Source organism: Ciconia boyciana, chromosome 22 (genome assembly GCF_034638445.1).
Source record: "Ciconia boyciana chromosome 22, ASM3463844v1, whole genome shotgun sequence".
Taxonomy (NCBI): Eukaryota; Metazoa; Chordata; class Aves; order Ciconiiformes; family Ciconiidae; genus Ciconia; species Ciconia boyciana.
The window spans coordinates 4,126,087-4,153,952 of record NC_132955.1 but is presented as its reverse complement, the minus strand read 5'-3'; the positions used below and the strand labels follow the sequence as shown (position 1 = coordinate 4,153,952).

General features: G+C 41.7%; 1 protein-coding gene across 10 annotated transcripts in view; it reads left to right on the top strand.

Moving 5' to 3' along the window:
• TANC2 (tetratricopeptide repeat, ankyrin repeat and coiled-coil containing 2) overlaps positions 1–27,866 on the top strand; it is a 252,991-nt gene that overhangs the window by 153,724 nt on the left and 71,401 nt on the right. For all 10 annotated transcript variants that reach the window (XM_072886245.1, XM_072886241.1, XM_072886242.1 and 7 more), the window contains 2 exons: positions 11,556–11,819; positions 24,393–24,518. In XM_072886245.1, coding sequence (XP_072742346.1) covers positions 11,556–11,819; positions 24,393–24,518 — 390 coding nt within the window. The remainder of the gene's footprint in view (positions 1–11,555; positions 11,820–24,392; positions 24,519–27,866) is intronic.

Sequence of the window (27,866 nt, the reverse complement as noted above, 5' to 3'; positions counted from 1 at the left end):
GTTGGCAGGTGCCAGCCTGAAGGCGATGAAACCCGTAGGTTGCTGCAGTTTGGTTTCATCTGGAGTTTCTTGTCCATGTGAAAGCCCGAGGAGGTCCGGGTGGCCTTTGTGGCACACCTGTGTGTCAGAGAAGCGTCGGCACGATCCCAGTTCCTGACATGATAAGGCATTGAAGCTCTTTGCTCAGACTTCCTACCCTATCCTTTTTTCAGTAGGTCTATAGTAAGTAATTTTTAAGTCTGAAACATGTTTTTTTCACTCCTCACAAGGAATATTCTTTCTTAGAGGTTCTTCTGTCGGGAACTTAGATTTTCCCATGGAAACTTTGGAAAATAAAAGAAGGTGGCTTATCCCAAGGCTATGTTAACGTATCCCAGATGGAAAAGTCGTGCAAAAATATGTTCATGTGGAGTAGAGGAAGCACTTCTCAAGGCTTTCAAAAAGCCAAGCTTTCTTCTGCTAGTGTTCGCACTCAAAGGAAAACAAGAGCTTCTTTCTCCCCTTCTTCCCCCCCCGCCTTTCCTTTGACAATAACATTTTCAACACCTTCTTATTCTGGCATTTGATAGAAGCTGGACAGCTGTAACAAATGGTGGGGAAAATGGTCTTCTCCAGTCATACTTTCCAGCAGGGAAAAAAATTAGGAGGTTTTCTGCTAAGTCTGTTTTTCTGTACCTCCACGGTCTTCTGCAAGCATGAGGTCAGTTCGAGTAAGGGGAAGCTGTTTTCCCATGGGAGGTGGATGTGCAGTTTGGTCATTACCCTCCCGTTGGGATGGGAATTGGGTGTGCAACAAGTTTGAAAGGTGCTCTCTGCATGACAGCAATTCTCTAGAATTATTTTCACTGCAGAACAGAGCAGACAAATTGTCCACATGTAGGAAGCAAAGCCCACCTCATGCCTTAACCCCTTTAGGAACACATCAGCTCCTTTGTTTCTGGAGGGTCAGGGATCAGGTTTCCCTTTCGGTTGCATTCCTCAATTATTGGATACAGATCTTCTTGTACGCGTATCCCTTGCTTGTGTTTGTTCTCTGCAAGGATGACTGTAATGACATGGCTTTTGGTCTGAGCAGCATCACGTGGTACCTCAGAAGTGTAAATCTGTCGGAGATTTCCTTGTCAAAACTACTTATGTTTTTGTGCCATTTTTGTGTGTAGGAAAAGAGTAAACATTTCCCTAGGTATTTTATGTTTCCTGAGTCATGGTCCCTCCTGCTCCTCCCAAATAAGTAATTTCAACTATTAGCTCATTAGCTCCAAGATGGTGTATTTTTATAATAGACAGCTCCAATGTATTTCTTACTCATCTTGATAAAAGTTACGGTTTTGGAAAGATTTCTTGATCTTTACCACCTATCAGTCCTGAGCTGCAATGAGCATCACTTCCAAATCTTGAATCATCAATTTCATATTTTAAAAACACAGAGGCTTTAATGTCTGTCCCAGAAGGTTAACGTGCTACTTGTAAAATATTTGAGAATTAGCAAAGGACCGAAAACAGTTAATCAAGGTGGGCAGTTGATCCTTACACCATTATGCATAATTGCTTCTCTCCATGTGTTTTTGCTTAGCTTAGCATAAAATTTTTTTGTACAGTTAAGCTCATTTTACGTGTCTGTATTGCTAGACAGAGCATTAATTTGTCAAAGTTAAATCAGAGTGTGGCTCTTCAGACTGTGAATTAACTGCATTAAGAGCGTAACTATCCACTAAGGTGTATAGAGTGGGCATTTTGGTGTTCTAATCTGGATGTAAAGACCAAATTTTAACCAGTCAGGTTTTCTCTGATGACTTGGCCTCTTGGAGTGGTTCCTGTCCATTTGTATGTCACTTCTTATGTAATTTCAGTTATTAGAGAACAAGTGTGTCGTATCTCTAATCTGCACAGCACAGGGACTATTTCATGCTTACTGATGACTTTAATAAATGCATCACTTGGGTTAGAACAGACTTATTTTGAAATTTTAGATGCTCTACAGTAAAGGGAAGTTCAGTCTACTTATGTTGAAAGGGTAACAAAAAATGTTACAAGGTCCAGATCTTCAAATTCAGACACTCTTACTTGTAAAAGAAAAGAAAGAGGGAAGGGGGGAGGAAGAGAGAGGAGGTGAGCCAAGAGGAGAGATAGGAGCAAGTCAGCCCTTTCTCCTGAAAGCCACTAAATCCTTTTCATGTAAAACAGAATGGCTGGTGAAAATGCTGACCTGACTTTAACCTCTGAATAGCTTCCAAGATTTTTTTGGCTCTCACTATGTAAAAGCAGCCAACTGTTAATGTTCAAAATCTGCTACTGAAAAGAAAACTGGTCAAAGAGTCACGTGCTGCTATGGGGGAACGTTGCACTTCACATCCCCACGAAGTGGACTGTAAAGTTTTGCTGCTTGAATGCAGCAGCGTATAAGAAAACCTCCAGCAATCTTAGCAAGTCTGCAAAATAAAACAGAACACAGTTCTTGCCAGTATGTAAAGCTTACCCAAATGCTTGTGATCTTCAAGCAGCACTTCATGTCTTTTAGCAGCAGTCTCCCAAGGGTATTAAAAGAACGGCTGTTTTCCATGTTGAATCTTCCCGTAGAAGTGCTGTGCTTTACCCCGATATGAAATGGGGCCATGCTTTTCCTTAACGTAGAGTCCTGTGATGATCTACACTGTGTTCCCCACTTAATTGTTAGGGGGATCACCCTGAGCAGGGAAATAGGTATGATGTTAAAGCAGCTTAAAGGAAAAGCAGTGAGCTGCGTAAATCCTCTTGCACCGCTGCCGCAGTGATGTAGATAGGTCTAATACCATGTGGACCAGTTGCCTTCACTTACATTTTGTGGGTTTTTACAATGAAGAACAACATGTAAAGAACCCCCATGCCCTCCTGGAGGTCCCTGGCATGCAGCTTTTTTCACGTTCTTTTTTTGCTGTTTTTTTACTCTTGACTCCTGAGCTTTTATCAAGTTGCTGCTTTCTACAGATTTATGTGTTCGTGGGTTAAAAATAGGTTTGTTAATAAATTCATCTAGAGTGCATGCTAAGCAGAATAGATGCTGCTGACAATAAAACAAGATAGATTTGTTTGCAAGTTTAACTGCCTTGAGAAGGGAACAAAGAGCAGCTCAAAAGGCACATCAAGATAAATTTAACTCAGGTTAAATATTTTTGTGATCTTACAGCTAAAGCATTTGAATTCTGACATTCTCATCAGTATTATGAAATGCTCTGTTAATAATTAATAAGATTTCTAAGAATTACAGATCTTTTTTTAAATTGAGCCAGCTTCAATTTGGGCTCATTCCCCAAAGGAGGAGCTCCCTGAAAAATGTCTAATATTGATGAATGATGAGCTTTTGTTCGCTAATGCATCTGCATATTGCAGGTGATGGGGCTGACAGTTCAGGAGGTGAAAAGGGAGGGTATTCATCAGGCATCTCATCAGCTCTTGAGCAAAATTAGTGGGGTCACAGAATGCCAACGACATGAAGTACAGAAGGACACCATCTCTGGATCCCAATTCAATTCTTTTTCCATTTCATTAAAAGGACAAATTAAGCAGAAACCAAACTCATGCGTGCACGTGTGACATGATTCATGGTCGACGTCAGGGGTGAGAAACCATGAAAGTCATGATAAAACAGTTCTGCCTTCCCCCAGTTAAGCCACTGAGGCATCAAGGGTTGGATTCAACACCAAAATCTGGCCCTTAAATACTGGATAGATAATGGGTCAGCTACAGGTGTTTGTTACGTTACTGGAAAAAAAAGGAGAAAGAAGAGTGTTTAGTGCTGAAGGAAGCGGCACAGAACAGATGTTATACTCAAACTGTGAAATTTGCTTCGGTTTATGGTCCAGCCCGGTAGATGGAAAAAAAATTGAGTGAAAAATTGAAACTGGAAGGACAGATCAGAAGACAGCTAAAGGAAGATTCAGTGCTGTCAACTCCCACAGTGTTATTTTGGATACTGTGATAAGTGACTTTTCTTTAACGTTTTAGCTGTTGATGGCATGAGATTAGATGGGACTCTCAGCTTTTATTTTAAGAGCAGCAAGATTTTAACCTTCACGGTTATGAAAAGCTTCACAATGATCCAAGCTTGCCCAAAAAGTTAATGCCAAGTGTACAAGTAACTTCCCTCCCCTTGTGCGCACACCCCCGCTCATGCCTCCTTTCTGCTTTCTTGTTTAAATCTTGCAATATTAAAACCACTTTCAAGACTGTGGTGGACTTAAAAAATGAAGAAAAATTGTCCTTGCTGATGCTAAAGAAGGAAAAAAAGGAGAACTGATGTTGATGAGACAGGCAAAAATGTTAAAAGGTGGACAACACAGAGAGGGCACTGAATCAAGAAGGTGATGGGAGTTGATGTAGGGTTAAAGGGATGTGTATGTACAGGACCTGCATCTCTTCTTCTGAAATTCTAACAGCCCCACTGTTAAAATCCAGTGGTTACCTGTACCTGACACGTACAGCAAGGTATAGGTTTGTGGAGGGGAAGCACAGCATAGGGGGTCAGGTTGGGCAAGGAAAACAGCGTGCAGCTTATGGCCACTTCTGCAGTTCAGTAAGCCCTTGTCCATAATTTTAGTGCATCACTGTCACAGCGATGTTACTCCAGATGTGCATGCGTGGTTTCGTAAGAGGGATGTGTGTGTTTAGTAGTACTTAGGAGCATGTGGGGTTTTTTATGATGCTTTGGTAAATCAGCCATTGAGATTGCTACCTCTGTATTAGATTTGGAACCTTTTTAACAGATTTCTTTAGTGTTTACAGTAGAGGCCCGTGCTTAAAAACATTCATTACCTTGTTTCTTCAGTTTATAAACTAAAGCTTTGCTGATCCGTTCTGTCCCACGAGCAGGGTGTTTGCAGTGAGTTACGCTCTGATGGTGGGAGTGTCTCGCTCTGTTGAAATGCTGAAATGCTCTGTTTTACCCAGGCCTTACATTTCTAGTCCGAGTAGCACGCAGGTATGAGCCCTTTGAGGCATTCATACCATTCTTCATCCTGCTTGTCAGCCGGTGCAGCAGGGAATTCAGATTTAGAACAGGACGAATATAGGGTCAGCATGATGCTACTGTCAAGGTATTTTTCATTATGTTTCAAGACCTTTTGTGTGCTTACCGTGATTTACAATACCTCGAGGCTTGAAACAGAAGTGGGTTTACCTGTTTAATCTCTGTCTTTTTACAGGATTGTTTATATGAATTAAGCCAGTGATTCCCCCCGCCCCTCCCATTTGAAACCAGTGTTGTAAGAGTAGTTAAGCATACAAAGAGCGGTGTGGATTTTGACCTCAGGCCTTGAGCAGGGCAGACTTCAGGGTTGGGTTTTTGGTTTTTTTTTGCATGAAGAAGCCTTAAACTCACTGGCTGGTGGTGTCCAGCAGAGAATAATGTTCTTCTAAAAGCACCGAGCGCTCCAGGGGCTGTTGGGGCACGGGTTGCATGGGGCTGCCCGAGGCTGCCGCCTTCCCTAGGGAAAGGTTTGGGCTTACGCTTTCTGCCTGCCAGATTTTTCTGTTTGGCAGCCGAGCTCCCTGGAGCGGTCTGGGGCGACATGGCTATATTTAGGTGTATCCTTCTTCGGCTGAGTTTCTGAAGGCTTATGTAAATTAGGGTAAAAAATTTATTTTACTCCTTGCCAACTCGTACATGTTAGCTAGGACATCTCTAATGTGATAAGGCAAGTCATGTTTTAGTACGTTACTGGAGACAAGTGAAACGAGGTTAAGTTGCAGAGTTTCCATGAGTGTTTTTAGTACCTAATTTCAGTGCAACATAAGAAGCTCGCTACTTCGCTGCAGTTATTTCTTTAAAGCAACAAAATCCCTATTTCCCACTTGAGACATTATAAATCTTTACATATAATTAATGTTACAGCTGTTGGTCATCATAAAGTGGTAACTATAGAAAACTGCTTTCTCCTGCAGTTCCATCTGAAAGGTGAACATAAAGCTTGACGTTTTCCAGGCATGATCTCTGCCTCAAGGAGAATTGGATGGGACAGTAAAAATCCCTTTGTGTGTTTGACTCGAGACAAGTACAGTTGAAAGCCTCGGGCTCCAGGGCATAGGGCAGCTTGCAGCTAAATGAGAAATAATATTTGCTCTCCTGTAAATACATGAAACTCTGAGAAGCATAGTACTGGCTGCAGTGACGTCCTCGGTGCTGTCTTGGATTAACTGCTGCTTTGATACAGTTCTGTTTTTTTCTCAAAGAAACAAAAATATTTTAAACCATGATATTTGCAAAAAGTTCTAATCAAAATGTTTCACCAAGGGAAATGAGCCAAGCTAGAAAATGAAAGCTTGATGTAGGCAAGTTCTCTGCCAAGGAGAATGCAGGTGTAAATCTTGACTACTAAACGCAAGGTAGGATTGTAAAATGACTCCAGCATCTCTGGAGCATATCCCCTTCTGGCATCAAAGTCCACATGTCTTCAAAGACGCCCAGGCTGTGCTGCTCGAAGCTGATGCAGGCAGTGCTGTTAGAGAGGGCGGTGTTGAAGTCTTGTGGAAAGAGATACGGCAGATCCTTGGAGAAAGCCGCGGAGGGGATTGCAAAGGGGTGCCGCGCTGCCTGCATCCTCTCCTTCGAGGGTCTTTCCATGTTATTATTCATTAATGTGTTTTACAGTGCTCAGATGTTTTAGATGCCTCAGATTCTGTCTGTGTTCATATTAAATAGTGTGAGACTGCGTGCCAGCTGAGACTAGAGATATATATATATAAATATATATATGCACACATACACGTCTATATTTATATACATGTGGTATTACTTTAGTGCTATAGAGTACCTCAGATGTTTCTGCATGGCTGTCAGGTTTCGCATGTTCAGTGTGTGACTTGAATGGCTGCCCCCGTCTTACTCCGTCCCCTGCAATAATCCTCTCCGTGCCTCCACGAGGCAGCGATGTCTCTTCTGCTCCCGACAGCCGCTGGCACGCACTGTGGTCTGTGTGATCGCAGCCCACCGGCTCCGGTGTAGCAGGGCCCAGGCACTGCAATGTTCTGCTTTTTTTTCACCAGGATTATTATTTCTGACTGGATCCAGCAATGAAAAGAGCCTCGTGTAAAATGCATGTTCTCTCACGGCATCTCTGCAGCCCTTCTCGCATCCCAGCGCGCTCCTGTTGTGGCACCCCCAGCTTAACGTGTCCCATCATGTAACCTGATGCGCTGGGTATCGTCTGTGAGAGACTCGGGGTTGAAAGATCTGCCTCTCAGCAGATGGCTTAAGGCAAAAATTCCTGCTCTTTGATGGATTTGAGGTCATCAGTTTATCTTTCTCAAATTTAGAGTGGGCTATCTGTTAAGAGGTTGCATTTTTTTGAGCTTTTGGTTGATTAGGTATCCTTGGATGTAAAATCATAGAATTACAGAATGGTTTGGGTTGGAAGGGACCTTCAAAGATCATCTCGTCCAACCCCCCTGCCATGGGCAAGGACATTTTTTACTAGATGAAGTTGCTCAAAGCCCCGTCCAACCTGGCCTTGAACACTTCCAATGATGGGGCACCCACAACTTCTCTGGGCAACCTGTGTCTCACCACCCTCATTGTAAAAAAATTCATGGGACCCATAAGAAATTTTCTGGCACTGTCTGAAGGACCATTTGTTTCTTTTTTAAACCTTGTATTAAGACAGTGTTAATTCTGTTATCTCCATCGGTGTGACAATTCCACTGTCATTTTCCAGTTTTCCAGTGGCAGGGATGCTGTGAGCCCCCTCGGGGATGGGGGCTCTCCTTCTCCCGAGGCTGTGACACCCCCCATCCTCCAAACCCCTCAATGTGTCCTGCGAGCTGAGATGTTACCAGTGATGAGCACCTCAGATACCGGGTTTCTCACCTGTGGGTTGAGCTGAGTCCATGACTGCTCCTGCAGCTTCTTTTAGCACTGACACGATTTAAACAACATAATGTATAACTGGGGTCTGTTGGGACTTCTCATCATTGGGACCTCCTTTCTGCAGGCCGTCAGCTGGATTAGCCGGTGTCATAGTGAATTACAGAGCAAAGAGATCTCAAAGGATGAGCACAAAATACTTGTTTTGTGGTTTAGATGTTCAATCTAACCAAAGTAGTAATATCAGAAGGAATCTTAACTTGAGAGTCAATTTTTAGTATAATCTGATACTCTGATGCTCTCCTTCTGTATTCTGTGTGTACAAAAAACCTGTTTGACGATAGAAGTACGGACAGCAATGTCGTCATGTTAGTTTGTAGCTGCTGTTGCCCATTTCAGTTGGCTTTTCTGCATCTGGATTAAGGCCCAGAATATTTTTAACATGTAGATATCATTCAGATATATTAATGATGCAACAGAAGTCCTGTTGTGACTGTGAGTAGGGATTCATCCTGAGGGTGGGTCTTCATTCCCCATGCAACCCTCTAAAGAGATTATTGCTGTAAAGCACAGTTAATCCCCTGCAGGGTGCAACGCAGGAGATGATGGGGAGATGTACTCACACACCCAAACCATATGAGCACAGAGCCTGTCCTAGGATACCCTCTGCAGCTCTGGAAGTTTAGGGTATGAATATGGCAAACTTGCGGAAATAATGTTATTTTGCAGATTTCCTTCTTGTTGCGGGTGTTCATGGGCTTGATCCTATCGGGGTCTGACATGAATTTCTTTCTACCCAAGAAATCTTGGCACTTTCTTTGTACATGAACATGACCAACTTTTTGCCCTTGATGTAAACCTTAGTTGGTGCAGATAATGTGAATTTTCTGAAATTAGATGTTGCTTTCTCAAATTTCGATTGTGAAGTTGTAATTTCTGAGCAGCTCTCTGGGTCGCACCGTTGGTAAGCTTTAGCTCCCCAGGAGATGTGCTCTGCATGTCAGTTCATGTTGCTGGCTTGTAGCTAGCCTTACGCTTTTGCCTTTTAAATAACGTCAAAATTGGTTTGGTTTAAAATAGCTCATAGAAGAGATTAAGTCCATAGAGCAATCGCTTCCAGCCTGTGTAGCAGTACTTATATCATCCAGGGCTGTTCAGAAGGTAAATTAATCCACAGGGAACAATCCTAAATACCTGATTCAATGAAGAGTTTGCACATAAAACAGCTTTAGTGTAAAACAGTGAAAATTATGTTTAAAATGAACACAAATTGACAATTAGAAAAGGGACCAGCAGGATTTATTAGCTCTTTTTTATTTTTTTGTTACTTCATTTAGAGAAAACTTACTTTGACACAGTTATTTTGTTTTTCCTCAGTTTCATATATTGGAAGATGACTGATTTCAGCTGCCGATGTGTTTCTACAAAGATTAATTAGACATATTCTGAGATAGGTTTTTAAAATTAATGGATTTAATGAATTAATGGAGTATTTTTTTTCTGTAAATAGACAACATAGTATGCCTAGCATTGCAAACCCAGACTTGGCAAAGGAGATTTTTGGAAAACCATTTCAAACATATTTCTCAGTATTAAACAATTGAGGGAGCAAGAGAAATCTGTGAACATCTGTTTCTTGTTTTTATCTTAGTTTCCTATGCTAAAGTGTAAATGTGTTTACCTGACAGCAAACCTATGTTTAAATGCCAAAAAGCAAATACCGGTTTTTAGCATTTGCATGTGTTGGTTTTAAATTTCAAAATATGTTAGAAACAACTAAATTTTGGAACACTTGATGAGATATGAAAGTATTGATCCCACTGCATAGACAAGAAACCGAATACTGAGAAATAAAACAATAGAAATAGAGGTAAAGGTTGAAGCTGCATGGAGTTTGTTGGGATGGATAAAGAACAGGCACAGTAAGAACTGCAGGTCTTTATTTTTTTTAATGATGATTTTGTGACTTTAGATATAAGCAGTTAATTCTGGTTCCTATTAGAATGTCATTTGACATGTAAAATTAAACCAGATTAGTCCTTGGACACTGAAGTTCCTGGTTTTGCACTGGGGATAAGAGTCCAGCAGTCTGCTTGGCACCTTGGTAAGGAGAGCCCCTGGCTTTCAGCTTCATCGCCTTTGTATTTTGTCAGGTCTATATGGGTATTTCTGAGAATTTAAATCGAATGCCTGATGTTAGGCAGTGACATTATTCCTGTACTCAACATGTAAACAACTGGATAAAATATGTAGTTCTCTGCTTCTGGATGCATTTATAAAAACAAACAAAATAACCCTTACCCATTTGCAATTAAACTGCATCCGCCTTCAGGTGTTCTTTGGCTGGAGCTTCTTTTCTAGGCTGCTTACTCTTGAAACTTGGCATAGAAAAAGCTTTAGCCTAAGAGAATGTGAGTCTTTGCAGTAATTTACTGTTTGTGTTTATCAATATAAAAATTAATGTGGCGCTCTTTGTGAACGAGGCAGCATCTCCTTTGGTTCAGGAATGGGCTTTTGTGAAGGCAAGAAGGCTGCCCCTGAGGAGACGTTGCAGTGTGATTTGTGTTGCGGACAAGAAGCGGTAGATCCACACTGTGTCCAGGGCCAGATGGCACAGAAATTAGCAGAGAATTTGGACTGGGAAAGGTATTTACCACGGCTAAGTGAAAATGACGGATTTCAGTGGATTTAGCAAGTAGATCTACAAGCACAGGGCATATCCGGGGCTTCAGAATTGTCAGGGTCAGGTTGGATTTCAGAGTTTTGAATAGCAGTAGATATGTGTGTGGTTGGGGCAATGAGAGAATAGTGAGCACTTGTTTGTGATCTCCCTTTCCTCTCCCTTTCTTCTTCCTTCTTTTTTTCCCCCCTAAGTTAGGGAGCAGGCAAGTTTGGCACACTCAGATAAGCTGGTATGGGCGTTGGGACCTTCTCTCAGTACCTAAGAGGTCTGATTGTGACCTTGAACGAATATGTAGGAGACTAAAGATGAAAGGAAAGTCAACAGCCCAAAGGGAGTTACAGCGAGGGGATAACCGGATCAGAAATCAGAAGGGAACACACCAACGGGGAGAAGGTGTTGGTGGTGTGCATCAGTATAGTGTTGTCACTTCCCAATGTGAACGTCAATATAGCAACAGTCCTGATCTGTAAAATGCAATAATATAAGGGAAAATGTGTGGGTTACAGTTAAAGCTTCATAAAAACGTGCTGTCAATCAAATGAGATATTGGGTTCAGTTTCTGAACCAAGCTAATCCATGAGAGCTGGTTGTTCCTGCAAGTCAGGCAGTGGCTTTCTGTGCCTATGGCTTCTCAGTGTCAGACACTGCAAGGTTATAAACTTCCGCAAACATTCCCTGAAAAGGTGGTAACTACAATGCAAATTAAAAGATACGAGGAGCACTGATAATGTTTTTTTCTTAATAATTTCTGCTCTTTCTGGAATTGTGTATTCGAAGACAACGCTGTACATAGTTTTTAACACTCTTTGTAATTACAAATGGCTTTTAACAGTATGAGCCAAAACATTATAGCCTAAATGTTATTTTAGAAGTAGTAAGCAGAAACAGCATCATTAAACTAAATTCCATAATCTCTGATTTATGTGAATGTGGAAAATATGATGAATAGAATTTTTTGGCTCTTGCATTGCACTACTCTGTGTAGTGCAAGCCATTCTTTCTTTGTTACTCATTTTGTTTATAATTTCTTCCTTCAAGCTACTTTGACAAGTTACTCAGAAAATGTGGAACGCACTAAATATGGAGGGGAAAGCAGTAAGGAACTTGGATCTGGAGGAAACCTGAAGCCTTGGCAGTCCCAAAAATCCAGCATGGACTCCTGCTTGTACCGCGTGGATGAGAACATGACAGCTTCCACCTACAGCCTGAACAAAATCCCAGAGAGGAACCTGGAGACAGTCTTGTCCCAGTCAGTGCAGTCTATTCCGCTTTACCTTATGCCACGGCCAAATTCAGTAGCAGGTAAGAAATAAACGTTTTTGCCTTTAGGTCAGAGCGAGACACAGTACATGCACGTCACAGCCTTTTTGATGTTCTCATTATCCGAAGAGAAATCTCCTTTCTGTAGTCATCATCATTAAGCGTGACAAAAATTGTCTTTTCATTTGACTTATTGCTTCTAAGTGGAAAATTCCTGTGGGGAAAACCGATTCTGATGATGTTTAATGGTTATTTCAGCAATCTGTGGTCTCTTTTTTTACAAAATTATACAACCATAAGATTATTGGAGAATATATTGAAAAAAAAAAAAAGACTCTTTGCTACCACTACAAGGCAAATAATCTTGGGCTTAAAGTACCACATAATTCCAAGACATGATAGCCATTTCTACTGTTTCAAAGGATTCATTGCAAGTAAAACCAAGTGTCTGATCTTCTCTGAAGATCTTAAGAACTTTGGAGTTAAGAGAATTATGATACTTTCTCTCTACAGACAAGTTGCTATGGTTCCCATCTCTCTTGGTGGACTTTGCCCTGAACATCTTAGCACACACGTGTGCACGCACTGATTTGGCTTTTGCAGCATCTGGGATTTGCTAATGACTGAAATTCTTTGGTTTGGCATAACATCAAAATTTTCTTAATTTAATTTCATGTCTGCTGTTTGAAAGATTCCTAAATGATGCTGTGACATATCTTATTGATGTCTTTTAACAGTCTGCTAAGTTTCCCCCTGAAGTTGGTAACAGCAGGACAGAAACAAGAGATAGGATTAAAAATACTAAAGCTTTGCTGAAAAACTGCTTGCCTGGAATTATTCTCCTTTGCTTTGCTGCCCCATATTTTTTTCTTGCTGGATAACTTCTCTGGGGTTAAACATTCTGTTGAGGTGGTTGGTATGTCTGTGTAGACACATGGAGAAAGACAGTCTTTGTCTTTTTGTAGGGTCCCTGTGGGATTCTCCCACTGGCTGGCAGCATGAATATTGCTCCAGAAAGTCTGGACTGCACAGAGCCCGGGATATGGGCTATTAAAACAGCATCTCTTGGCAACCCAGGCTGCATTGCATAACTAGATTAGATTTCCTTTTTAATCCTGCTTTGGATAGTCACAGGCCTAAAAGTTATGTAGAAATGAGATTTTTATAGGTGCTAAAATACGGGCACCCTAAGCGTGGAGATACAACAACATGTGCTACTTATGTCTGAAAGACTAAAAGCATGGGAGTTCAGAATGGAAAGAGGGGATAGGAAAGAAGTGGGAAACTCCTCTTGCATAGCCTTGTTACTTTAGGTTTGTTTCTTGTAAATGACACTGCGTAAACACCTTCAAAACCTTTGATAGGACAAGAGGAAATGGCCTCAAGTTGTGCCAGGGGAGGTTTAGACTGGATATTAGGAAATTTTACTTCACTGAAAGGGTTATCAAGCATTGGCACAGGCTGCCCAGGGAAGTGGTGGAGTCGCCATCCCTGGAGGTATTTAAAAGATGTTTGGATGAGGTGCTTAGGGACATGGTATAGTGGTGGTCTTGGTAGTGTTAGGTTAACGGTTGGACTCGATGATCTTAAAGGTCTTTTCCAAGCTATACAATTCTGTGATTCTGTGAAAAGAAAACAGGGCAGGCCAGGTACCATAAATTTCAAGACGCGTGTGTATTGGTTTAATTGGCTTTGGAAGTCATTGGCTTGCTTGATGCATTTAGAGGCAAATTCCTTTTCAAGAGAAAACTATCTAGCAAGGTTCAGGAGCACCTTTTCCTTCTGGCTGGTTCTGTTTTGTGGGGTTTTTGCTGCTTTTAAGCAGTATGTCAGCTAAGGTAGTTCGTATCCCAGGGTAAATCATTGTGGTAGTAACTATGGACAAGAATACAAGATTTGGTTTAACTGTTTATCATCGAATGCTCGCGTGTTATCTCCTATAAGTTTATGGCACCAGAAAATTATGGTTTCTAGCTCATAGATTTGTATGGGTTTTTTTCCCCAGACCAGTTAGCCCCATTATCTCTGTACTTGAATGATGGGAGAGGGAAACCAGGTGTAGTTTCATGGTTGACTTAAGCCTATCTGCAAAATGTGCCATTGCCCAAAGAGTTAATCCTGCGCTGTCTGCCAACTCCACGTCCTTGCACCAGCGCTACATGTTGTGTAGCCATTTGATAAACCAGATTAGTAGACTAATCCCACTGAAAATTAACCCTCTAGAAAATATGCATATTAATTTTGAGCCACAAATTCATTAGTGTGGAGGCAAAGAGTGGCTGGGAGTGGGGCAGAAAGCTGCCTTTCTTTTAGTGGTATTCCACATTTTAAAGTAATCATGAAACCACAGCTTTGCTAAAACAGACTGTACTTCTCTTTTTTTCAAATGCAGCTGAATTTATATACAAACAGTCTATTCTTGGGGACCAAAGCATGGCAGCACTTACACCTTGTGGCTTTTTTCTTTTTTTTCTTCAGGTTTTTTTTAAAGGTTCTCCCTGTATATCTTTCAAAATGGCACAAAAATGTTCTTTTTTATAGCAGGCTTACAAACAGCCATCACTGCCGTGTAATGCATCCCTTCACTCACCCTACGACTTACAACTGGAAGCAGTTCTCCCAACACGTATTGATCTCATCTTGCGCTTCAATGCATAATATTTCTTCAGAAACAGTTAAAAGCACTTTTTTTGGTAAATACTTTCTCTTGGGGAAAAAAAACCAACACTGGAGACTCTTGTGTACCTTAAAGTGCTGAAGTGGGATGTTAGATTTGGTAGAGCACTTCTGGGTCTTAGTAAATCACTGGGATTCATGGCTTACAGTATATGTGATAGGAGCTTTTTTAAAAGCCCAGTTGTGGGAGCAGTGAGAGCACGTCTTTCACATCGGCTCAGTGGGAGCACGTACGGTGAGCAATACCGAGTTACTGCACAGAGTATAAAAGTTGTTAGGCAATTTTATGGTATTAAGTCAGAAGCAGCTGTGAAGGGCAGTGCTGTTTGCCCGGGCAGCGAGCATTGCAAAACAGACTTGGAAGAGAAGGGAGAACTGTGCTGCAAAAGGGTCAGAGCAAATTATCCCTCTTGCAGTAGCAGGAGAACTTAAAGTTCTCTGGGTCACTCGTAACTTCCGGACAACAAATTGCTCACAGCTTGGCTGCGAGGTAAAGTACTACTCATAAATTAGAAGACAATTAAGCAAAATGTGAGCATAGTCTCTATGCACTAATACCGTGTTTGAGGGGGAAAAAACTTAAGGAAATTCAGGGACCAGAGCTGCTGGTTCTTTTCTCCCACTATCCCACATTAACAGCTCTCAGATATATTCAAATTAGCGCCACCACGCTTCAGAGGCAGCCCCCCTTGAAAGTCAGCGGGGGCAGCTCAGGCGCCCAGTCCATTCCACCTTCAAATTGCATCAAGTCTTTTCAGAGCTAAAAATGCAGTTCAGCTCCTGAAATTGGTTTCGTGCACCATTCGCAGACTGTCTTTATAAATGCAGAGAGGAGCCCAGCCTGGCTCCGTATTGTCTTTTTTGTCTTTTGATATAGAAAAGGTATTTTTGATCTCCATAGAGAATCTTTTAAAGTTCTTCTTATTGAGTTAGCACTTCTCTTGCACTTTTGTTCTCGCGGGTTGGTGGATCTAAATATTCTTTCAGCATTTTTTAGTTATGTCTCTCTGGAATTCCAAGGTTTTTTTACAATCTCGAGATTTTTTGATATTTTCTAGATTATACTGTTTCTGCCATTTTACTTATAAAGTCCTTATCAGTTCAAAAAGAGAAGTGGTTCCCTTGATACGTTGCTCTTATCTTTGAAGAGAATGCTTGTTGCCACAGCGCAGCCTGAGAAATTCAGATTTTCACCAGCTAACTTGCATAAAACCGTCTGGAATGAAACGGTTGTATAGCTTTCATCTTGGAAACTGAAACGCATCCCACTCCAGCTAGATGCAAGGAACAGTGGCCCTTCGTGGATATTGGCCTCAGTTTCTCATAGTCTCTTGGAGATGGAGAAGATTTACCTGGATTTACTGAAGATTTTTAGTGTCATGCATTTAGTAGCTTGTAATTTTACCAAAGTTACGCTGCTTGAATGCAGAGTTTTAATGTCAGATGGCTGAATTTTCTGAAAAGCTTTAGTATTACTGTTCAGCCACGTTGGGCGTGAACATAAGGGGAAAATGCAACGTTGTGCTGGAGGTAAATTCCTGTACTCGCCGGCACCTCCAGCGTTGCCACTTGGGCACAGCCGGATTTCCTTGGTGTTACGCTGCTTTTGTTAAACCCCTCTTGAGGTTCTAAATTGGAGTAAATTCTTGTAATCCTACTGACTTCAGTGATCCGAGAGAACTTCGTTTACATGATGATCATATTATTGGGGAAAGAGTTGTAAAAATCGAGTTTAGTCGTGGTAGCCTTATACTGACACTTATTTAAAAATTCACTCTGTTTTGGTGAACTCCATCCCTAACTATGTGGAATGTAGAGTATTATCAGATTAGAACCACAATCAGTCACATTAACATTTCAAGATTTTAAAGTAGTATTTTAAATTGTTTGCGCACAGGGAAGTGATTATATTTTCTGTTAACCTCAATGTTATAACTGAAATCCATTAATACACTTTTTTCTTTTGTTTAACCAATGCTGAGTTATACTGTATTAATTTAACAGGGGGAGACACCCATAAAAAAGCAAATTAAAAATTCTCTTTAGTTCTAATTAAGGAAATTCCCTTCCTACATAGTCAGGATAAGGGAGTGTTGGGAGGTACGTGTTACCTCTCCTGAACACGGCCTTTGCAGTACAAAGAAACGTTGCTTTGTTCTTCCAGTATTAACAGCAATTTTTCTTGCTGTGTGGCATTCAGAAAGCACAACCCAGTAATCACCAGTTCTAACTGAAACCCCAAATCTTGAAGCTTTAAAAAAAAAAGGGGGGGGCAGGAAATGGAAAGGAACAAAGAAGTGGAGTCAAGGTAGGAAGTGTCTGTGTTAGGGATGATGATACGGAAAAATCTCTGTATTTCCCCAACGCGCACAAAGCCGTGCGTACGCCAGCCGTAACGCTGGCCTGAAACAGTCGTTGCCAAAGGCCCTCATGATGGCAATGGAAAAGGGTACAAAGCTAATCTGGAAATTGTCCATGGCTGTGGCACTGATAGCAACAGCAAATTACCAAAAAAGTAATTAAAATTCTCTTTTTTGTCGCATTTACCTGTTGTCCAGTGATTTGGGTGACAGTTTCAGGAAGACAGTCAGAGTCGGTAGCAAAATTCATTCCAAAAAACCCCAAAAGTAAAAAAAAAAAAAAAAAAAAAAAAGTGGTCTTGCGGTGTGGTGCAGAACTTTTTACCTGTTGGGAGAAGTGGTGTGTGCTCCGAAATGAGAGAGGGCTGCAGTTTTTGAGAGGATATGATCCAAGAAAAAACCCTATAAAAATAATCCCAGGTCTTCCAACAGTTCTTTAAAACTCACTTTTACAGTTCAGCCCCATATGAATCCACTTGCTTTGCTGTTTTATTGTTCCCAGAAACTGAAAGCTTCAACTGCATTTTCTTCCTACCCTATCCCAGGCAAATAGGCACAATAATTCATTTTATATACTTCAACATTTTTCATAGTAATCATCAGAAGACGCTTGGCATTGGTGTTGGGCATTCAGGTTTTTGAATGAACACAAATTTCTTCGGAAAGTTTGCATTTCGTGTACACAATGAACGTCTCATTCTATTTCCATTACCTGTGAAATGAAACATGAAATCTTGTGTTATTTAGACCACATACATGGTTTATAAGGTCTGTTTAAATGTTAATAAAGAATTAAAATGCCCTTATATAATACCAGGGCCTCTCTTTTTCCTCTTGGAGAATATAAAAAAGCAGCAAATATATTGTTAGTTATTAACTTTAAATTCTTTATCCATTAGAAAAGTATATCTTTGCAGGTGAGGGCAGGGTTTGCATAAATGCCTATAAATTACGTCTTTTTGAGAACCCAGTGAGCAGTGGTTGTCTCGGTTGACCCTGTATCCTGCTGTCTGGCACTTGGTCCTCTAAGGGTGTTTCTGGCAGAGATCTGAGTGTCTGGCGGACCTGCCTACCTCTGCCTGCACCGCACAAGGCAAAAGCACAAGCTAAAGCTAATGGTACAAGAAAGGTTATAAAATGTGGCTTGAGAAGTGCAACTTCCAGAAAAGCAAATGTGTCTCTCACCTAAGGTCAGAAAAATACGAGGTCAAGCAGCGGTCTTTGAGCAAGTGATGAAAGTGATTGGAAGAGACCAGTCACAGAAATGTTTTTTTTTCATGTTGAAATGTGTTCATATTTCCCTCTGTCCCATGGTTTCCCTGGAGGAGTCCGGGAAAGGTCACAGAAACCGGGTGAGAGCGGCAGTCCGGTCTGGAGTGACCAACGGGAGAGATGTGAAACCGCAGTAAGACCTATTGAAGACCACAGGGGAGGAAGCAGAGCAGAAGCTTTTTAAGAACACCTTTACCTCTGCCCGAGGGAAAGAGAATGGATACAAAAATAGCACAGAGAGAAATAATGTTAAGCAAAATGCACTGCAACAGAGGGAAAGCAAGTTCTAATGAGATCTGCCGTAGAGCGCATGCTTTCCCGCAAGCCCTGCAGTGGTAGCTGCGTTGCAGTGTAACAAAAACTTCCACCTTTCTTCTTTTTTTACTTTCATTATGGGGTTCGGTTAAACTCTGAAGTAGATGCAACTCTTCATATGAATTATTCCAAGGAGAGAGGTGAAATGAAGATGCTTCGGATAAACCCCAAAACTTAATACTGTCCTGTTTGTGTTTGACTGTTTCTTGATAACTTAGACTAGATATCCAGCCAAAAGTTATGTCATTAAATCTGAAGCATATTTATTAATCCAGCTATAAAGAATCTGAATTTGGGGTACACAGAGAGTATCTTACCTTGAGTAACGCAATCTGATCTGTGCATCAGGGATGGCAAGCTGAATCCATTGACTCAGATGAGGGCATCTCCCCCAGATGACCCTGTCTGCAAAGTCCACCCCCTCCCTGGGCTGCCCAATATCAATTCCATGTCAGGTTGTTTTGTGTTTGTTGTTCAAACAGTACATTTGAAAATGAATTATCTTCCACTATTTGTTTGCCATTTCCTTGGGAGAACTGCATCTGCGGTATACAAATACTGGTTTTGAGGAGGTACTTTCTTCTCTCCCTTGTGTTTTATCTGCAGTCACTGTGTCTTATTACGTGGGGTAAGGTTCAGAATTGAGGGGAAGCTTTCAACGGTTTAATATTATATTTTCTAAGACAAATTGATCTTGCATAATTTTTGAAGTACTGAAGCATATTATCAGAAAAAATTACTTCTCGTTCCTCTGGCCTTAGATCTCTTTAATTATTCCTCAGTTCTAAATCAGGAAGATAAATCTGAGTTCATCAGCCTGAGAAATGGCAGGATAGTTGTACTGACAATTGCAAAAATAATCCGTGGCAAAATGTGAAATGGATCTGGCAGCTCACACTCGCTGCAGTTCGTCATGTACGAGTCTCCTCGGTTATGGCTGTAGATGATGATGATGATGATGACGATGAAGATGGGAAGAGAGCCTGGCTTTGGGCTGCTGAGGAATAACTCCTCGCTTCTTGTAGGACCAACAGTAAATGAGGCCACTGGCCATCGTCGTGCTCTTCTCTGGCAGCGCACAAAGTCCACCCCGTCAAAACATCTGGGATTGCAGCTGGCTTCTCGTTTCGCAGACAGGACAGAGGTTGAAATGCAAACTCTTTAAATAAATAAAAGAAAAATAAAAAATGCCAGCAGGATTGCAGTTCTCCCCAGGAAATGAAACAATTCTTCCTCCAGGAGGCTGCATGTGTATTGTAGGGACTTGAAAAATATTCAGTTGTTGTTTGCTTCAGAAACTGCTTTCTGCCTGTTGTGCAGTAATGAGTGCCATCGAGCGGCCGTTGGAACAGCCGGCTTGTCATGCCTTTGCCGTTTGCTGTTTTGGAGCAAGCAGGGTTGACGGTCTTCTCTTGGTTTGTAATAAAGGACTGCCTGCCATCTTTCTGTAGACCTCAGTTACTGGGTGAATGTGAAGAACAGCCCTTAGGCTTCATTCCTGTCTTCTCACCAAAATCCGCATCCTAGAATATTAATGCAATTTTGAAAGATTGTTCAGCCCTTTGCATTAGAAAAGCTTTTTAATTACACAAGTCAACAAGTGCTGGCAAAATTATCTTCCTCAGAAACCGTCATGAGTCCCAACATTGCTAACCCTCCTTTTAGCTGCTAGCTGGTGTGGACACAGTCTAGAAACCAGTTTCTAAGGATGTCTCCAAAGTCCAGCTCTGCATTAACAGTTGTGGTGACCGGTTATCCATCATTTAGGCTCCAGAAATCTTGGCTTCATGTTGAAAACCTTTGTAAGTAGGAAAATCCTGCAGGCCGTAAGTAGGCGGTAAGGAGAAGATAGGACTGATGTGTATGAGGCACTCAGCTCTTTATCCGTTAACTGTGGCTTTTATGTAAGAGATTAAATATCACAGACCTCCATTCATCTGAAACTATTCTAAAAGTGGGTTTTGAGGACTTAAAAAGGAGAAAAAAAAAAAAGAAAGACGACCAACAACAAAAAACCCTTAAAGGCAGCCTTCTTGGAAGAAAAAAGTAGAACTGCCAATATTGCAAAGTAAAAATTATACCCGTGCTGGTTTTTAGCCTCTGTTCTAAGGAAAGCGATGTGTCGAGCGGGAGATGCCATGGGTGGTTAGACCAGCTGGTAGAGTTTGAGACACTGGGCTTGGAAACCTGGGCATGCTCTCCCAGCGAGCCTCTTCATCAAGTTTTTTTCCACAAAGTTTTAAATAAACACAATTAGTACTAATTTAAGAAAACTACACGCTAGGTGTGCAGCTGCCGCTAGTTGATGCTTCTGAAACAATCAAACAAGTCGTGTGTGTTTGGTGAGTCAAATATGGATTGGGCGGCCCAGGTTGTGTATGGCAGATGATCTGTGCCTCTTAAGAATAATAATTTGGTATTTAAAATCCTGTGCAATTAACAGGGGGCTCTGTACTGCCCTGGAGTATTGCAGGTCTTGCTTCCTGGGCATGCAGCATGTTTCTAGTGCAGTATTTTCTCGGTGTGCACAAGATTGGCTTGTAGGAGGATGTTTTCCTGGAGGCTGAAATAAAAAAAAATTTGCTAATAATCATATTGTAAAACTAATTCTCTATTCAAGGACTAATGTGAATTTAAAAAAAAACAAAACAAAACTTTTTTTTTGATGAGTAATTGGGGAGGAAATAATTTTTGGTTTTAACTGTTGTTATATAAATTGGAAAAACAAGCTTTTATCAGTTTGTTGCTACATTGAATGATCTTGTATAAAGAAGTGAAATTAACAACAAGATTAATGTTTCTGGTCACCCTTGATGGCTCTGTATGTGCTTCATAGAATGAAAATGGGACTGGAACAGGACTGAATATAGAATTTAGAAGGAGGAAATGTCCTTCAGCAGCTGATAGATATATATATACACAGAGAGAGAGAGAGAGAGAGTACACACACACACTCGTGTGTGTATATATATGTGTGTGTGTGTATATATATATATATAGTGATGGAGCATACACACAGTTGTGCTCTGCTGTGGGTGCTCGGTTCTCCTTGCAGCGAGTCCAATATGGGGACTTCTGTTTTCTTTCCTTTTTTTCCAGAGAAGCAGGAGCAGCTTCAACAGGGTAACTTGAACTGAATTCATGAGGATATTTAACAGAATTCAGTAAAAAAAAAGTGTGATGTCTTCATGAAGAAACAGTAGTTCTTTCAGCCAGCAAGTTTGTTTATTGTATGCGACGAAGCCTTGGCGCAGCAAAACTGCTGAGCTCTGTGTGTAAGGCATTAATAACTCCCATTCAGGGGTAGAAGATATGCCTGGAAAGGATGATAATCCTTATCCTAATTTAATGGTCTGCATAAGCTTACTGCAGTGTCATTTACAAATAGAAAAGCATTCAGACTTTGGTTTCAAAAATGTATTTTTTTTTTTAAAAAAAGGGTCTCCTTTGCCTGAATATTCCTTTTCTAAACTCTCCCAGGATCAATTAGGGCTGTTTCTGGTGTGGTTTTTCAGCATATCGTAAATGCACCAGCCAGTGCTAGGCAGTCCTGGCTGGCTGCTTTTTATCTTGTTGCCTGACAATCAACTGAAGTGAAAAGGGGTTTTTGTTTAACAAGAAAGGATTCTCTATTAAGGTCCGACTTTTCACGAGAAAGTCAGCAGCCACGTGTGCAAGTGCATCGAATGTATTGGCGTACTCCAGCTGACGCTGGCACGGCCGGCAGGGCTGGTGGGATGAGGGCTGCTGGGGGAAGGACCGACTGCCTGACGTGGCACCAGGCTCCTGGGCAGGCTTGTGGTTTGTGTCCCTGGACTGGATACCCCCGGGATGCTTGGGGTCCGCCTGCGGTTGCTGCAGCAGCATCTGCTTTTCCACTGCAGATCCTCTGGCTCAGTTACACTGCAAAAAGGGGACAGAAATTGCACACGTTTTCATGCAAAAGGCACATTTCATTGGCCTGTGCCACTGTAGCGTGAGTGAAACCTGAAGCTGAATGCTGGAGATGCTGTGCGCAAGCTGCAGCGGGTTTAGTGCTTACAGCAAATAACTTCCCTCCACGCTAGAGCCACATCTTTCTAATTGCAGCATTTCAGCTCTAATCTGCTCCTTCACAGTGAACGTTTAATCAACTTTACAAGAGTAGAAGGGCATGAAGGACTTCTAAAAACAGACTTTGATGGTTTTATCTCCTCTTTTTTTCTCACTCCTGTTGTTTACCTTTTGTCCCCTCTCTCTCTCTCACTCTTTTTCTTAAAACTTACATACAGAGTTCAGGCAATTTTAAGCATTAAAAATTGCTGACAAATTTAAGCCCCTTCTCCCCACCCCTTGTTACAGTCTCTGAATCTTGCTTAGTTTTTGACTGCAGTAAGATCTTGTAAAGATTTTTACATGGTCATTAGGCGTTGTATGAAAAAAAGATTTCTCTTAGTTTTTAAATTTTCTGCCTTTCAGCTTTGTTGAATTGTTACACCTTGTGTTGTGTGACAAGGAGGAAGGATGCAAAGTCCAGTGCCATGCGCTACTCTAGAGAGCTATATCAAAATATTTACCCATTTCACAGAAAAGAATTAATGTCAGCTTCACAGGCAGTCTTTGAAGAAGTCATTTAATTAATTAGTTCAATTTAAAATAATAATCTTGTTATGGTAATTGACCAAAAACTAAAGCAAAAAAAGGAGTATCAGATACAGAGTACTGAGCAGCTAAATACTGAGCAGCATGATTTCCATCGGTAAATGTTTACTGTGACATTTCGGAAATGGTTATCAGAACAAGAACAGAGCTGGTGATCTGCAAAGACTATTTTTTAAGTTTTCTGTATATAATTGGGAAGCTTATTTCATGCAGTGGAATTTTCATTCATTTGTTTTACAATATTCTGTAAATTACTTGACTGAGAAAGGTTCTGACATGGCAGAATAGTGGGTAAATTCAAATGCAAGTGATCCAAATTTGTTTTGTTTAAACCACATTTTCTTCAGTCATCACCAATCAAAAAAAATTGATTGATGCAACTTTGTGGCCAGCGTTAAGTCTAGTCATTCCCCTCTGATACGGTCCAGAGGCATTTCCCACTGAACAGTGCAGCACCCATCATGAAATTCAATTTTAAAAATATTTGTAATCATCCAAATTTGTAATATTTGTAATCAAGTAGCTTGCTCATCTGGAGGTGTGCGCTTGGCTAGTGGTGGGGCAATCCATGTGCTTCAGTTGAAAAATGGAATAAAAAATAACTTGCACTGTATTATCTGCCAGTTTCCGAGAGAGAGAGGTAAAGTTTCTAGCTGCGGTTTCTCTTCCAACCACGCTTATTCATGTAATGATGGCACCTTCCGCAGAGACCAATAAATTATTCCTACTTAATCTAGCATTACAAAGAAAACTGAGTTCTCCCATGAGCAAGTAACATTGGAATGGGAGATAGTTCAGATATCTTTAGTTCAGATAACATTTTTCTCATTTATTTGTGTATTTTTGCTGGCCTGTTGAAAGTTTAATTTTTCTGCCACTAATTCTGGCTTTATGAACAGATAAATGTTCATATACAAACTAAGTAGCTCTAAAATAATTGAAGAGGAGATTGTGGGCTTCAGCATAAGATGCAGAAGAGTTGTCTTTTATGTAGTAGGAAATGCTGCCGGCCTCTGTCAAGCCTTGCACACATGCGATTGAGTGAGTTTTGTGATTGGGAGAACTTAGGTCAGATCTAAGAGACTCGGCGTCTCCATTTTCCATGTGTCTTTTTTTATTTGTGAACATCAACAGGAGACCGAACCAGAGCAAATACCGATAGGGCATGAGAAAAAGTTACCAAAACACTTCTTTACTCCTTACTAGGGGAAATTAGACTTAGTTCGTCTTAGCTGTGTTGACTCAATGTAGTTACAATTCTGTGTATTTTGCTTAAAAAGGGAAAAATACATTAACCAGAAACTAGACCTGAAAGCCAGGTGTGATGTAGTTGTTTGCTTTCTCATGGCAGCCACCAGCTCAGCCCACTTAGAAGATCTCGCTTACCTGGACGAGCAGAGACACACTCCCCTGCGGACCTCCCTCCGAATGCCGCGGCAGAGCATGGCCGGCGCCCGCACGCAGCAGGACCTGCGAGGTAGGAGCGTGCTGGAGGCTTCGGGGCTGGCATTTCACAGGGGTCTCTGGGGTGGGAGCTTGTACTGCAGCCGCTTCGTCCACGTCCTCGTGAAAATGCTGGAGCAGGACTGTTTTATATACAGGTATTAAGCGCTGCCTCTCCGTGAGGATGGGAACGAGTCTCCTTTATTTGCAGCATCCTTCTTGGTGGCATGGCCAAATTGGAGGGGAAAGAAAATAAATGAAGTAATGAACTAAGTCTGAGGGTAGCTGGCCAGATGCTGCCCTGCTGCTCCTAAAACAGTGCCGTGATCAGTGAAGTGCCGTCGGTGTAGCATTTTGGGGTTTCTTTTCTGGGCTGACTTAGATGTCCAGTTTGCCAGATGCACACTGTATGTAGCCGTGGTGCAAAGATGCGTCCCCCATCACAGTCCTGCAGACACTGATATTAAAGAGGTTCCTCCCCCAGCTTTCTGTAATTGCGCTGTTTGGAAGAGCGTGTGCTTTAACATGTTGGAGCCTCGAACTCTGTTTCAGATGGATTATAGAGAAATCGTATTATCGAATTGGCCTGAAGTCTGAGCAGCCTCCTTTTTCAGGAACACAAGTACAAATCAGCAAATTGTACATTGAAAACAGCGTGCTGCTCTGCACCCCGAGGCGGGGTGATGGCCATCTCCTCCACACGTGTCTGGCTTGCTGAGAGTGCTGCCCTCCTTGAGCCTGGCAGCCAGGTCCACAGCGATGGCACTGGCTGCGTGTGCCTATGGACAGCCCAGGTCTGAACCTGCACCCCCCGGCTCAGGAGCATTACCCTATACATCCACCCCTATATCATATAGGGATATTCCTGCAAAAGATCCCCGAATTCCTCTCCTGATTGCTCTCCTACCAGCCCTCTGTCAGTCTCTGAGCACTGCGTGGCTAACACTTTCAGAGTTTCTAAAAAATGAGAAATTTTGATGGTCTGCTGTCTTTTTCTTCTTTTTGCAAACAAAAGCAAAGGATTCGAGCCCTCGCTTCGCAGTTTGCAGCGTACAGTAGGGAAGGAGCCAAGCACCGTGTATGGGGCCACCATCCCGACGCGTCCCTCTTACGGACGCTCACAATACTGGTATTCAGGCAGCCCTTTGACTTCTGAAAGGCCTTTTGAGAGGGGAAATTTTTGTGGTTCTTCCTGGCAAATTCCACAAAAAGGACGTTAGCAATGAGAAGAGGAGCCAGGGCTGGCATTTTAGTATTTTGTTTATTTCCAGGCAAATCCAGCTAGATTCACGCCATGTCCTTGGGGTTTCCAGCTTCCAGCTTCCATCCCCCTTTTAATCTGAGCGTGGTCTTTGGCTGCATCCTCAAGCCATCACCGTGACAGCCCTGCATCTGCAGCAGATCGCCAGGTTAATGCTTCATCCCCATCACTTGTCATTGCGCAGATGAATAAATGGCCAAGAAAGCTCGTTTGGGATTTTTTCTGGTTGTTGGGGTGCCATGAGACTGGTTTGTTCTCCCCTGTACGTAGGGAGGGAGGATTCTGTTGGCGCTATGTTAAACTTTTCTTCTCTCTGGGGTATTTTTGAGCAAGTGCCCACCATCCTCAGGTAGGGAAATCAGGAGCCGGAGGGTGGCAGATTGGGGTTTCGCTCAGCACCACAAGCACGACTTGTTACAGTCTGGTTGGGATTTCTACCAAATACACGAGCCCCCAGCTGGAAGAAAAAATAGTGGTTTCATGTCACTTTGGATCGCAGTCTGTAATGAAATCATATTGGCTGGTGAGGCAGTTATAAAAATGTATTAGCAGGCAGTAAGTGAAGAAAGCAAAGTTTGACAGACAAAATTTCCATATGTTTGAACGGAGTAGGTTGCCAAGGCTTCGTAATTTGCAGTGATTGCATCCAAAACATTAAACTTTATTGTAGGAACAGAATCAAATTGTTTTCCAGACACACTTTTAAAAACCATGTAGCACTACGTATTTTCTTTCTTCTTTTTGTTCTTTTTTTCCCTCTTTTTTTGTGAAGGTTGCATGAGAATAGCAGCAGTATTTCAATTTTTGGAGTTTGCTTCTGATCCTAGTTGAGGTGCCATGCTATTTTTAAAAAGGGAGGGACAAGAGGAGGATGTGAAAAACCCAAACTACCACTATTTGGAAATATTTTCATTTCATTGAATATGTGAGGGGTTTTTTTTTCCCCCAAAATACTACGTGTTCCAGATATTACTGTGAAATTGCATCGATCTGGGCTGTTATAATCACCAGCTCTTTGTTTCAACTGGAAATCCTAAACTTGGGTTTAACTTTAATATCTCTAGTCTTGGCACTGGGCTGAAATAGCGAAGCAATTCCTGGCCCTGTATCAGGGGGACACGTTACAGCCCACTGATTTGTTCCCAGTGTTCAAGAATCCCAGTGCAGAGAAACTAAACGGGAGACCGTCCCTGCTATTTTTTGTTAAAGCAGTTATTTTAACCAGGGGAGTAATGGAGCAATCCCAACGGCTAAGAGCATGACAAGTATTCATACCAGCGGCAGGTTTTTAATAGAATGGTGAACACAATTTTTGCTTTTACGATTTTCAGCCAGCAGGGTTTGAAGCTGTTCAGGGTTGCTGTAACCCAGAGTACAAGATGATGGCTGTGATGTACTGGGGAGCAGGAGCCAGATGGCAACCAAATTGTACGGTATTAAAACAGCCCGACTGTTGCCATCGTGATCTTTTTTCCTTCAAAAAGCAAATGCCAGCGCTGATGCAGGGTGTGAAGAACCGTGGTGTTTAGGTGAGGTTTGGACTGGAGGAGAGGATGGCTCAGACTCCACCAGTATATTGTTTACCAATACAAGCAATATGGCAGTAGCATGTTTTCCTTAAACTGTCTTTTATAATTTTCTGGGTTTTTTTCCTCATAGTATGTGTTCAATACTGTCACCTTTTGGGTAAGAGAGTTTCATACACTTCTTAAAAACACTAAAAAAATAGTTTATCCTTTTTAGGCACAAGGTCTGTGAAAAATAGGCACTGGTTTCATCCTGATGGATGTATACGTTTAAGACGACACTTGAAAGAAGTTGCAGTCTAAAGCAAGGAAAGGAAATAAACTCAGGCATTTGGCTAATTTATGGGCTCTTATTTAACGAAGAGTACAGCAGATGCTGATTGATACTGTGTTATTCAGAACTGCATTTCACTGTAAGAAATATTAAAGCGCTTTTCACCTGGGCTTCCTCTCAACATGTTGGCAATATCCAGGCTATGCAGCGTAGCCCGGTAAGGGCTTTCTTTGGACAGCAAGCTGTACCTTCCACCGGGGGATACTAAAACGGAACAAAACGCATCTAGAACAAAATGTAAAACAACTAATGAGCTGTGGA